The sequence below is a fragment of the Ixodes scapularis genome, unplaced genomic scaffold (genome assembly GCF_016920785.2).
Source record: "Ixodes scapularis isolate PalLabHiFi unplaced genomic scaffold, ASM1692078v2 PGA_scaffold3__209_contigs__length_174095766, whole genome shotgun sequence".
Taxonomy (NCBI): Eukaryota; Metazoa; Arthropoda; class Arachnida; order Ixodida; family Ixodidae; genus Ixodes; species Ixodes scapularis.
The window spans coordinates 104870196-104883393 of NW_024609868.1; the positions used below are offsets into that span (position 1 = coordinate 104870196).

Sequence of the window (13198 nt, forward strand, 5' to 3'; positions counted from 1 at the left end):
TGAAATGTCTGTGGCATCCCTACTTGCGAGATACAATGCACCTGCTCCGAGAGGCAGCCTCAGAAAATATTTTCCCACACGACCTTCAATGTTTTGTCCCGCACAATGCGCACAAGGTTGTGCCAAAAAGTTCTTTGTCCAATCCACTTCCCAAATTATGAGCTCACCTCTGTCATTGTAATAGTGTTTCATTTTGTGTCCCCAAAAGGCAGCGCAAGGATTTCTACTAAATACCACACAGAACTGACTAAATTCTCCACATTCATAACCTCCGAAACGTGCACATATTTATCTCCACGCAAGGTCAGTTGCAACAAAAAGAAAAGTAGCAAAACAAGCAAAGTTCACCCCCTCATCTTGAAGCCAGAACAAGAGGCCACATTCTGCTCAGGTTCATCATAACCACATGCCAGGATTGGCAAGCACATGCTAGGATCTAGACACCTGGGGTTCGGTCGTACCCAGGTCTGCAGCAATCTAATCCAAGCCACTACCCAAATGCTCGCCGAGGCATCGACTATCGCAAGCCCAAGCGTTCACGCAGTACTCATGTCCAATCTATCAACTGTATTTGAATGTCGTCATTACGAGGAAATCCCAGTGACAATGACAGCAAAGTGATCCTAGTACTATGTCAACCTAGAACACTCGCAGAAAGACCATTTGCTATATCCCCCAAGCACCCATGCTAAAAGAATCATGGGAACGGTGTTCCTTCAGCTCCTTAGTGATCGGTAATTTCGACACTAACCTAGGTTCGACAGCTCCCTTCCTCGATTTTACGAAGTTCCCGATTTAACAAAGTAATTAGCGGGTCCTGGTGACTTTGTTAAATCGAGGTTCAACTGTAATCTTAACACAAATTACATTTGGGCATAAGCTTGCACGAACTCTAAACTTAAAAATATAATGCCTCTGGAAGCTAATGCTCCATTCGGTTTTATGTACTTTTGTTTTGGGCCCTCACTTTGCAACTCAGTACTTTATCAGTCGTGCACTAACATTTTACCATCGCAAGAACATGTTTGCAAGCCAGGCTCCTGTGTGCTGCCATTGTGAGCGATGCTGGCACCGCGTAACGTTTTCGTCATGTTGATGTGGGCTAGGGGCCCGTCGCTGAGGTGGGCGAGGACAAAATAGCAGCGTTTGCTGCATCGCCGATGGCCAACATTAGCGACGTACGTACTGTTTCGAAACGCAGGGTGAGGCATCCACACACAATTGCGGCATCAAACATTGTAGGACGGGGCACGTTTAAAAGTTGTAGCTTTATACACCAACTCATGTTTACAAACAAACCGGAGCGCCCCTAGCGGACGCCACCGGCGCCCCTAGCGGACCATCCACCGCGCCACCATCCACCGCGCATGCGCGGTGGATGGTGGGCAAGAAGCCCGCCGTCGCCCATAAACAAACCATTGAATTGCATTGTTGTCGGCGTCGGTGGGAGTCCCCGTGCTCTTTTTCGCGTTGGAATTGTTGATTCTACGTCCTCCTAACAATGTCCGACTACTTAAGCGGCTTCAGCAAAACTAATGAGGCAAAACTTTGCGTGAATAATGCGACGTGCCGCGATTCATTTACGTGGACGCCGCAGAATGGGCGCTAAAGCCTGACTCCCACGATGAGATTCTGCTCGCTATTTTCAGTCGCGAAGTCGCTCGGACTGCAAGAGCGTGGACTGTAGCTGATATGGTGGACGTCGATACTGAAAACCTCAAGTAGAATCGGGCATTACAAGTCGATGATGGCCACTGGTAACAATGATCAACATCATCTTGTATCTGTTTACACTTAGCCTACTTACCCCACCAACCAACCTTCAAAAGTGTTTTGAGGCCTGCACTTAGTTCTTATCGCAATTACCGGGTCAACGTTTGGTTTACGGGCCGCTGTCGTTTGAACGAGCTGACGACAAAAAGCAGCCAAGTTTGAAAGAGCAGAAGACAGTTCGAACGCATGCGCAATGGGGTACGGGCAAGAAGCACCGCGTCCCGCGTCAACAAACCATTCGAATGTCACGTTGTCGGCGTCTGTGTGAGTCTGCATACTCTTTTTCGCGTTGGAATTGTCGATTCTACGTCCTCATCGTAATGTCTTATCACTTTAATCGCCACAGTGAAATTATCAACGCTCGTTACACCGCTAAACTTTCCGTAAATAATTTGACGTGCGGCGATTCATTCACATGAACGGCGCAGAATGGATGCCAAAACCATGATGAGATTCCTGTAGCTATTTTCGGTCGCGACGTCGCTCGTGCTGCAGAAGTGTAGAAGGTAGCGGCGATGATCGACGTTGATACTGAAAATCGGAAGTGGGAACAGACCAAACGTAACAAGTCGGTGATGGCCACCGGTACCAATAATTAACATCTTGTATCTACTGTTTACACCGAGCCTCAATTGCAGGCTTTTGAGGCCTGCAATTACTTCTTTTTGCAATCACCGGGTCAAAGTTTGGTCTACGGGCCGCTTTTTGTTTGAACGAGCAGGCGACAAAAAGCAGACAACTTTGAAAGAGCGGACAAAAGTTTGAACGATCAGGCGGCCGTGTGAATTTGAAGACGCACTGAAGCCGTGAGTGGTCCGGACAACTTGGGGGTTTTCTCTCGTTCATGTTGCAACAAAGCAAATACTTCTGATCTGACCACAAAGCGTGGCCCGCACAAGCAATCGTAGTTCGACAGCGTCTGGTTTGCCCTTTTCACGGCTACTATCCACGTTCTCGGACGAACGGAGGGGGAAAAACACATGAAAACTGATCTTCAAACCTTTACAGACTCTCTTGGTACAGCCCCAATCGCAGCATTTTGACGAGAAGGCAGGTTTTTTGTCTCGTTTCTTCCAAAGGAACACAGGAATGCATGTCTGGCACGGCGACTTCTGCCCACTGCCCCAGACCGTTAGTGCGTCCGGCACGCCACCACCGCGGCGTGACGTAGGAGAGTTGAGTTCGTGTATAACGATCGCAGCCTCTATTCCAGCACGTTGTGGAAGCCAGCGTCGGCTCGAGCGGTCATCGGTGATTCAATGGCCATCCGGCTCCTGACATCCCTTCCATTTGCATTCTTTGGAAGCGTTTATTTTTCCTGTTGGTTTCAGTTGGGATGAAAACAGCCACGTAGCACATACTAGAAAACATTTCCAAAGACAATAAAACTTTGTTCTCGTTCTTATTCTTGTATTCCTTAAAATATATCCTCTTTTGCAAGAGACGCTTTGCCACATTGTACGACAAGCAGCGAATGTCTTGGCTGGAGAGCAAGTCTGTCTCACCTAAGTGCACCGTTCGAGGTTAAGCAGGGATTTCACTTGCAAAGGAGTATATACTGCACACCTTTGCAATTTGGACATCTACTTTTGCTAGTGTTCAAACACTGACTGAACTGTTTAACATGGTTTGTATGTGACATCATCACACTACCATATAACGTATGTCGCGGGAGTCGCGAAAATCCGCACTATAAGCGGTACCGCGCTATACCAAAACATCAATTTTTCAGGCCAAAATACATGCCATGAGACAACTTACCATTGTAAAACAATTTATTTTATGTTAGATGAAAAATAAAGCTTAATTTGAGGAAAGTCTTTACTTCACGAGACTAGTACACTTCTCTCTCAAGTGTGTCACATATTTTGAAAGAAATGAGCGACTTTTGCCTGGCGCAGCCTCTTAACGGCGTCGCGGGTTGCGGACGGACGTTGCGAGCGTTCAGGATTGCTAACCCTAATCACTTTTCTCCGGTTATGAAAACGCGTGAAAATTCGCATCCTTTATACGGTACGCGCCAGTAATACCTACAACTTGAGCACAGACATGAAATGCTCCAAATAAGAAATTCAGGCGATGTTCGAAAACACAGATGCTTAGAAAGCACCACTGTAGTCGAAGTAAACAAACACGACGACATGGGCGTTTCTGCAGTCTTGAGAGTGCTGCCACGACATCGCCGCACAAGTCGGTGGATCTTCCCTTCTAGTACGTGCTGGGTTATCATAGCGACATACAACGAAAAATCACAGTCAAGGTTAGCGCTTTTACGCGGAACGATGAGCTTCCACCACGCCGTCGACGTCGACGATCACAACCGACGCCATGTTTGCGGATAGAAGCCGGCCCGCGACTGGCATGCAACGCGCGCGAACACTTCTCCTCGACCTGCGATTGGTCTGTCGTCGCAGTTGTTTCCAACCGTATTTCCATCGCAGCGGAGGGGTGGAAGCACGCCTGTGAACGACACGTGCGTGCGTCCCTCCATCGCTATGGCAACTGAAGCCTCTCTCTTCGCTTCTCCCCCCTTCTTCGAGCAACCTCCTTGCCCCGCGAGTGCCGCTTGCGGCTAACGCTGTCAGCGCCGTTATCTAGTGTTGCACAGGGAAGCGTGCTCGCTGCGCTGGTCGTCGGCGCGGTCGGCGGGCTGTTCCAGAAACCGCACTATAACCGGTATTTCCCTTCGCGCGCCTGCATTTTAAGCGGTATGTAATTAAATGAAGTTCTATGGGAGGCGAACCGGTGGTTTAAAAAAACCGCGTTATACCCGGTCCTGCACTATAAGCAGTTACGTTGTAAGTGTCTATACTGTATATGCTGGTGGTGATTACGATTCGTTCTTGTCGAGAAAATCCAATCCGGTGCTGCAAAATGCATGCCGCAGAAAGTTTGCGCTAAGTGCAAGCCTTGTATTTGAGAGACAATTTATTCTTGCACCGTGTAGCATCGTGAGGAATGGCGTGAGCATCTGGTTCCACAAAAAACGAGCTTTCAGGCAAGAGCGTTTGTGCAAACAGATTAGTTACTGGGGCCACGCTTTCTGTTCTGTGCCAAGACGCGGGGCACAAGAACCTTTACAACACAGCATGTTTTTAAAACTACCACCCCGGCCCCATTTTCCATATTTTGTTGCTCCTCCAGAATATTTTTTTTTATTCCTTCGGGACCCCTCCATTTTGGGGGTGTTAACTCAACAATTAGATTTGTGCCACATGTTAATAGCCCCCCCTCCATTGCTTTTTATCTTGAACCAAAAAACTGAAGTTTAAACATAACGCGAAGGTGATAGAAGCTTGGGGGAGAACTTTAATATGACATTCCTGTAAGACTGCCGCTGCCAACGTTCGGCTGTCCCTTTGAGGCCACTAGGATCTTTCTTTTAGGCCACATTTGCATGATGAAAACTTACAGTGCAAACGAACGGGACAAAGAGAGGACCTCTTTTGTCCTGTTTGTTTGCACTGCACATTTTAATCACGTTTTATCAACATGCCTAAGCTTCCATTTTGAATATATTTAGCCCTTTCAATACTTGTATAATCGGGGACCACTTTCTGAAGCAGTTCAGCAACAATGAAAACACATTCGAGCACTTCAATGAGGTGTACATGTAAAATGGGTTGTACGACCATTTTTGGACTTTCAGTAAATGCCGCTTAGAACTTATCCATGACGGTGATAACTTGCAAAAACACACACTAGTTTTCCTCTTCACACAATGGCAGACGAAGAAAAAATAAAGGACAGAAACAGCTTTCCCCTCCTCAACTCGCAATCAGAACAAGTGGCCATGTGATCTGATGCTAACTATATACTGTCAGTGTTCATAACAGTTATGTACTGGGGCTGGTAAAGCATAAAGCAGGGGTGGCCAGGTTAATGCAGCCTAAGAGCCGCAAACAAAACCACGTAACTTCCAAGAGCCGCGGGCGGAGGGGGAGGGGGGGGGGCTAACTTTTGTTTAGAGCAATAAATGAAACTCAAACTACTTTCAATCTATTCGTTTCAAAAGCAGTCCAACTGTATGTAAGGTAGCAGTAGCACAAGACTGTCAAACCGCAACCTGTCTTTCGATTTAAAACGCAGGAAAGTGTGTGTGTGTGTGTGCGTGGGGGGGGGGGGGGGGAGGGAGCCACAAGTTGCACTTTAACACACGAAGAGCCGCAGCTTGGCCACCCCTGGCATAGAGCATGGGATGAGCTTCAGACATTGTTAGATTTTGGCTATTCCCATCTGTGATCTTTGATTGAACACAAGCCATTAAATGAATGTTTGGCAATGCTGATAGTGATGAACCTGAACACCCGACTTGAGCTCATGACAATCGAGTATATCATGGTGTCACGTGACCAGAAGTGTGAAGTCGTGATGTCATGTGACATCACAGTGTCAACAACGCTAATAAATCTAGCGACTGACTAAATCAACTGGACTCAGTGAGTCACCGGTGACGTTACATTACTTGACAGCAAGCATGTCTTGACACCCTGACGTCACAAGACCAGGTTACACATAATAAATCATAGTGCTAATACAAAAGTGCCACGAAAATTTAAAATTTCTCATACATTGCAATTCTGTAATGACGATTTGATAATACAGAGAAATAAAACTGATTTTCTTATTCTCAAGTATTTATTTGCGATACTTAAAAAAATTTAAAGAATTACCGTGAACCGTCTTGAACCGGTTACCGTTATATTTTTCTTTTAGGGTCAAGTTCTGGTTCAGTTCTAAGATGGCGACGAAGATTATGGTTTGGTTCAGTTCTGGTTTAGCTAAATATAATGGTTCGGTTCAAGTTTTCGGTTCGGTTTTGGTTCAACACTATGGCAAGGGCACTGCAACTACCTGTTTTTGAAAAAAAATAGCAAACCTTGTCAAAAATAGGGGAGGGTTACCTTACAGGGGTGGGGCATCTTTCGGGACATCAAAGTATGTTATAAACAACTATTTCTCCTAAAGAATATGTACTTTTTATCTTGCAAATACTGCAAAACGTTCAGTCTAGTGAAATGAGATTCCAGAACCTCCCCAAAGATGGCGTCAGCGTGTCCTTTTCGAAAGACATTGCAATGGAAAGCAAGTGTGTGAACCAGCATTCGCATTTGCTTGAAGATTGCCCAGAGAATCACATTTACCATGTTTGAAAATTTCAAAAGTTAAACATCAAGCGTGACAGCTCGGACTTCAAAGCAAGGAAAGTGTATGCTATTCTTTCTGCTGTCCTGCTGCTTGTTTTCAACCTGGGTCTTTACCTGAATTAACTGCAAAGCTTTAACCTTTACTTGGCTACTTCTCTTTTTCCCCATTGCAGGACAGCTTTTGAAATTAATCTTGCCTTGGTGAATCACTTGTCTGCTATCATCACTTCATTGTCTGTAAAGCTAACAGAATTTCTTTTTTTGTACAGCCCAACCTCTTCAATGCATTTCTGCATTAATGTTTCTAGCATTATTTCTGATGAACAAAGTTTTAATACTCCTCACCACCTGATACTATTTATCGCTTTCGGCGCTTGATGGCAGGATCTATAAATTTTGTCTCAAATGCTAATGTCGAATTGTACAGAGTCTGCCCCACGTTTCTGCCCTATCTGGGACAGCACATGACTCGTATCAGACTTTTTCCCCGTAGGTCTCTCAAAGAAGCGATAGAAAGTGTCGGCAAAGGCGGAGAGGCTAAGGTTATTGCAGTAGAACAGAAGGTTCCCTAGACTCACTGAAGCAGAGGGACTACACAGCCTAGAATGGCACAGACCTCGCCTTAGTGGCGGACAGTAAGAAACATGGGGAAAAAAAGCCCAACATGAAAATAGAAAACATTGTTATATTTTTAAAAATGAATAACTATGTACAAACCTCAAGTTACTTTTTGCATGAGCAACTGCTAACTGCATCTTAGGTATTTTATAGAAGCAACTTTCACAATCATGCCTATCCCAGCTGTGCTGTAGCATTGGCATGCTGTATGCATGCCAGGGTCGCCGAACTCGATGAACACAAAGGTTATTTGCGTTATGACGTAGCGGGGGAGTGGCCGAAAGAATGCCCCAAAGTTTTCTTTTCTCACAAACCCGCAGATCAGCTTATCTTCGTGACGTTTTTCACTGAAAGGGCAAAAACTTCCCCTACCACTTTCTCGGTGCCAAACAAGAGCAGCACGAGAGAGTGCGCAGAAACTACCATGGTTCATGCATGTGACATGACCAATTAGATTATCAGCTGCGACCCAGATGCCTTGATGGTCTCTAAAAAAGCACGGGAGAGGCTTGGGGTAATAGCATTCTAAAATCAACACAGTCAAAGTTGACAGTCTGACATCACTCTTATTTACACCAATAAAGCAGAATTTCCTGAATAACACCCTTGCCATTCCTCTCCTTCCTCTCCACCTTTTGGATATTATCAAAACTGTAGCCCAAAGTGGCTAGGTCAGAACCAGCCGAGTAGCATTGCTTGCCATCGGATGGATTTCGCCTCGGCAGTTTTCCCCCCGATTGGTAGCGGGATTAAATAATTTTACTGCTTTTTTCCTAAGTAGTGACTATTGGCCACGTAGGTTACCGAAAGCGTCGATGCGGTCGGTTTTCCAAGATTAGGCGAAGTGGGATGAATTCTGCATTCATAAAAAATAAGAGTAATGTCTAGTTGGTCAATATTGACGGTCGGATGTTTTAAGAATGTGATGACTGTAAGCTTCCATTGTACACAAACTTGTCACCGTTGATTCAAACACGCACCATCAAATTTGTCATTCGTAACTGACAATCCTGACCACGACGTCAGGGGTATGAACTATAAAATGAAATCACTGAACGCGCTTGCACGCTACGAGCCCTGGCACGAGCCTCTCACTTGGAATTCTGTTATGGCTGTTTGTGAGTTCACAAGAGTGCAAACAGTTTGATTTCCAGGACCTCTATAGCCATTATTTGGAAAATTGCACGGTTTGCTGTTCCTCGTTGTCATGCAGTTGCAGCGCCTCCATGCAGAGACATCGAAACAGGGGGATGGGACGATTCAACCTCACCCTCCCCCAGAGGCATCGGAAGAGGGGGCAAGGGGCAGAAAGGGGTAAGGGGGGGAGGCGATAGCCCCAGACCATATCTTCCCATTTAGTGCACAGACATTTCAGAAAAGTATCAAAATCTTTGGGGGAAGGGAGGTCCCCCTTCACTAATATCACCCCCCCCCCCCCTTTCCCCACCTCTTTCTCTGCCGAACATTATCTACGGCACTTCCTGACCACTAATTGTTTTTGTGTGTGTGTTGGTCATACCTCTTTATTTCCCTTCCACAGGTTTTTTCTCGCCCCCTTATCTCACAAACGCTACCGACGTCACTACCCAAACCGTCTCTCGGTGAACCACGTAAAATTGTTGACAGTGGTGCAAGAGCTATAAGTCCGCGTACACCGCGCACGGCTACACAATATCACAAAGTTCAATCTTCGCCTCAATACCGAAGCAAAGATTTTGGCCACAAATAACTCCTTCACAAAGTTGCACAACGTCAATTTGTCGTTACCAACAACTTCCAGAAACAACAATCTTGCGACGAGAAAGTTCAGAAGCTCAGAGTATTCACAGCCCGCCTAGGGAAGATTTAGGCAGCATTGACTCTAACGCGGCGAAGGGATGTACGGACATGCGGGCACAACGTCATCAGTGCAGCCATTCAATCTGAAGGTCCCACAGCTGCTCATGCACGCTCTGATGAAGCTCGCTACGACTTTGTGTTTCACAAACTCGCTGGAATTTGAGTACAGAGTGTGTTTGAATGATTGATGCTCCATCCCACGTGACGCCATCGTCGTGAGAGTCCATACAGCACGCTCCGCGAACTTCAGCCCCACTTTGTGTTTAATGAACGTAGCTGCCCTGTGCTACGGCATGAATAAATGTATGTGATAAAGGAAACCGTTTTGCACTATAGAATAAAAGTTAAAAAAGCATCTGCGTCTAGTACATGTCATGGCAAAATGAATCGGGTTGTAAATTGAGAAAAGGTTGTGCAAGTACATTCCTCTCCTTTTAAGGAAGAAGTGAACTTTGATCAAACAATATCAGGTCCTTGGTATTACCTATTCTCTATTTCATCTTATGATGTACTGCAGTAAAGGCTACAAGCGTGAGCACCTTGCTCTAGGATACATCTCGGTGGCATAAGCACTTGTGCATTAAGGGCAGCTGCCAACGCTAAAAGCTCGTGCTCCTAGCCTTCACTGCAGTACAACATTAGGTGAAACTAAGTACAACTTGGGTTGCATTATGTAATTCGACCTTCCACCCTGGTGGTTTATGAGCCACAAGAGATTTCTTAGCAGCGTCAATTTTATACACTCTGAAGCAACATTTCTAGAGCAAGAAACGGGCAGGAATGATTGCCAGCACTGCGGAACGACAGCACATGCAAGGCATTCATTCCGTCACAGCGCACTAATTAAGGTGAGGGTCACTACATTCCGAAAGAACAAAAAAGCAGAAGCAGGACTCACGATCATCTCCTACTGGACCTGCCGAACATTGTGCTGGGGGGTCTCGTCCCAGATCCTGCAGCTCCTGCGGTGAGAAATGAGTTGGCTCCACCATGCCACGACACTAGCGGTTTCTAAATCATCTATTTATGGTCACAACTCAGCCTACGAGCTCTAAGCATTCTAGAGAATCCCAATAATGAGCAATTTTAGGGTATCGGTGGTTGAGCGCGTTGGCACATTGCAGCTCGAAGAGCATGGAGCAAAAGCTTGCGCTGCAGAACCCAGAGATCCTGGATTCAATCCCCACACCTGCCCATTTTCATCTGGATGAGCATCGTACCGGTATGCGGTCGGTCGTGCGTCACTACTGCATGGTGAACATTAAAGGGACACTGACAGGGTATTTATGCTAGCCGAGGTTTTTAGTTGTAGGTGACATATGAAAGCTCAACTACCCAGAACAGAATTTGCGGCTTGAAATTCGGTTTCTTTCCGCCCGAAAACCGCCGATCAAGAATTGGCCGGTTCGACTCTCGCTCACTCTCTTTTTCGCGGTCACGGGCCGTTTTCTAAGGTATCGATGCGACCACCAAATTTAATCAAAGTCGTGGGTCACTGAAGGCACACACTCAATATTAAAAATAGAAAAAAATATGAAACCCATTTTTTGTGGCTTCTAAAAAGCTGTAAATACGTTGATTGAAAAAAAAAGTTCCACAGACAACCGGAAGCATTCTGTGCGTTCGTCGTTTCGCGTATCGTGGGACTCGCGGGGACGGCGATGGCAGCGGACGACGGGCGTGGGACCTCTATTTCAGAACTGTCGTTCGCGGTACCGGCGAATTCTGTCTACCGTTAAAAGAGAAATTTGGGACTGATCAAAAGAATTGGTATTCATCCCGTACGACACGCCCGGCCACCAAGCCGATTTGCACGAAGACGTCGCCGAGCCGTCGCTCCCTTCTCGTGGCTGAAGACATCACTCGCGCAAACGTCAAGCACGACGTGTCTACTTCGAGTTGAATATGTACGCGTACGATTTCTTTACTAGGTGCGAATGTCCCCAAAGCGTGGTGCTTCCCGACTTCGACCCGGGAGTGCTTTTGCTAGAGAAAAATCGACAGCAAACTTTCCAACTTACAGTTTACCGGCTGAATTATTACTAAGGAAAGAGATTCACCAGAAACGAGTTGCCCCAGTAGCTCAGTGGGAAAGACGTCCGCTTCACACGCGGTGAGGCCGGGTTCGATCCCCCGTGAATTTTTTTTTTTAAACATTTTTCAATGTTTACACACCTTTTTCTTTTTTTTACAATCATCACTGAAGAAACGAACAAAAAAATAACAAACAAATGTTGCGGACGATACTTCGCTGAATTAAACGGTATGGGATTTCCGTTTTGACACCTGCGAACTCAATGTAATAACTTTCCACAAAATGCAAGGAGCATATAAATCAGGTAGCGTCCGCTTTCCGAGGTGCCCGTAAATGTTCTACAGGAATTGCAGCCAGCCATTGGTCCCGATACCATTGATCTTTCGGAAACTCTGTCGCACAATGCCACTTTTTTTCGGATGCAAGACATGTGAGCCAGCTCTTCACGCAACATCTTGGGTTTATTCTTTTCGGAGCCGATCATGGAAATTCACCACGGGCACTCACTACTCATCTCCAACTCCTCAATGTACAAAACAACTCATCTTGGAGTACAGAACAACGAGCGGAACAAACATAACTGCAAAAGAATCGCACGGCAAGCTGTTCCCGCACGCCGCATCGCACGCCGCATGTCGTGTCGTCTGCTACCGGAGAGGAGAAAAAAAACAACAAAAAACCGCACGGTTGGGTGTAGCCACGCGACTTCCGCCAGTCGCTCTCTTCTCTCCACTTCTCCGACCTCCGTCGGGTTTCGGTTTCGAGCAGTTGCGTCTTTTGGCTTTATTAAAGAAATACGCTACTCTGTTGCAAAATATTAATTGGGTAGTCCTCCGAAAAAATAAAAAAATTTTTGGGGGGGTGTCAGTGTCCCTTTAAAGACCCCAGGCTAGCGGTTGTACAGCACTGGCTAAATTTCTCACGTACAGCCGAGACATCCATTGAGACTGACTAACTTCCGGCTGTATAATGCAACATAATTATTTATTAAGAGTCCAAATTTTCCTATTAATGACAGGATTAAAGATTGCAGACATTAGTTTTTCTGCGATTTGGCGCAAAAACCAGAGGGCGCCATTGAATGTGCAAAAGCGATCACGAGCGATTGCTTCCTGCGAACGAATTGCACATTCAAAAATCAGTCCGCCGTTGGTTGTCATGGTAGCAGTGCGGAAAGCAGTAATTGACATTGACACGTCCGATGGCGCCCTCTGGTTTCTGTGCTGAACTGCAGAAAATAGACTTGCTGCGATCCCGTTGCTAAGGGAAATCTGACAGGTATCAATCTAATCTTGTTTTTTTTTTTTCCTAGAATGCTTAGAGGTCGTAGATCCAAGTTATAACCATAAACAGACAATCTCAGAAACTCCTCTAGTGACCGATCACAGAGTACTGCTTGCTTACGTCGCGTTATGTCATGGCAGCTAGCCTCCGCATAAGTCTACTGTCACCGTGACATCCGTGCCTCGTGTGAAGCGTGGCACCAATCCAAGAAGTAGCTTTGCATGCAACCTACGAGGCACAAATATCTTGGCGACTCTTAATGTAACGGAAGAAAACAAGTAAACGCTCCTGCATCGACAGGCCTTCACTCATTCCTCTGCCAAATCTTGCAATATTCAGAGCTATCCAGCCACAAACCACCGCATGCAAACACTGAGAAAATATTAAAAATCTGGCAAAGCATACAGTGCTTGCAGTGTCAAAGTTGCACAAAGGATCCAGGGTCAGGCAGAAAGAGACCAGTCACTTGTGTGCAATTAGGTCAGCAAAAACATGCATGGCT

The 13198-nt window shown here is 46.0% G+C and overlaps 1 protein-coding gene across 1 annotated transcript in view; it reads right to left on the bottom strand.

The window, feature by feature from the left end:
• LOC115325376 (ubiquitin-conjugating enzyme E2-17 kDa) overlaps nucleotides 1–13198 on the bottom strand; it is a 31772-nt gene that overhangs the window by 16507 nt on the left and 2067 nt on the right. The window contains exon 2 of the mRNA XM_029986096.3: nucleotides 10276–10339. Within this exon, the coding sequence (XP_029841956.1) occupies nucleotides 10276–10339 (64 nt within the window). The remainder of the gene's footprint in view (nucleotides 1–10275; nucleotides 10340–13198) is intronic.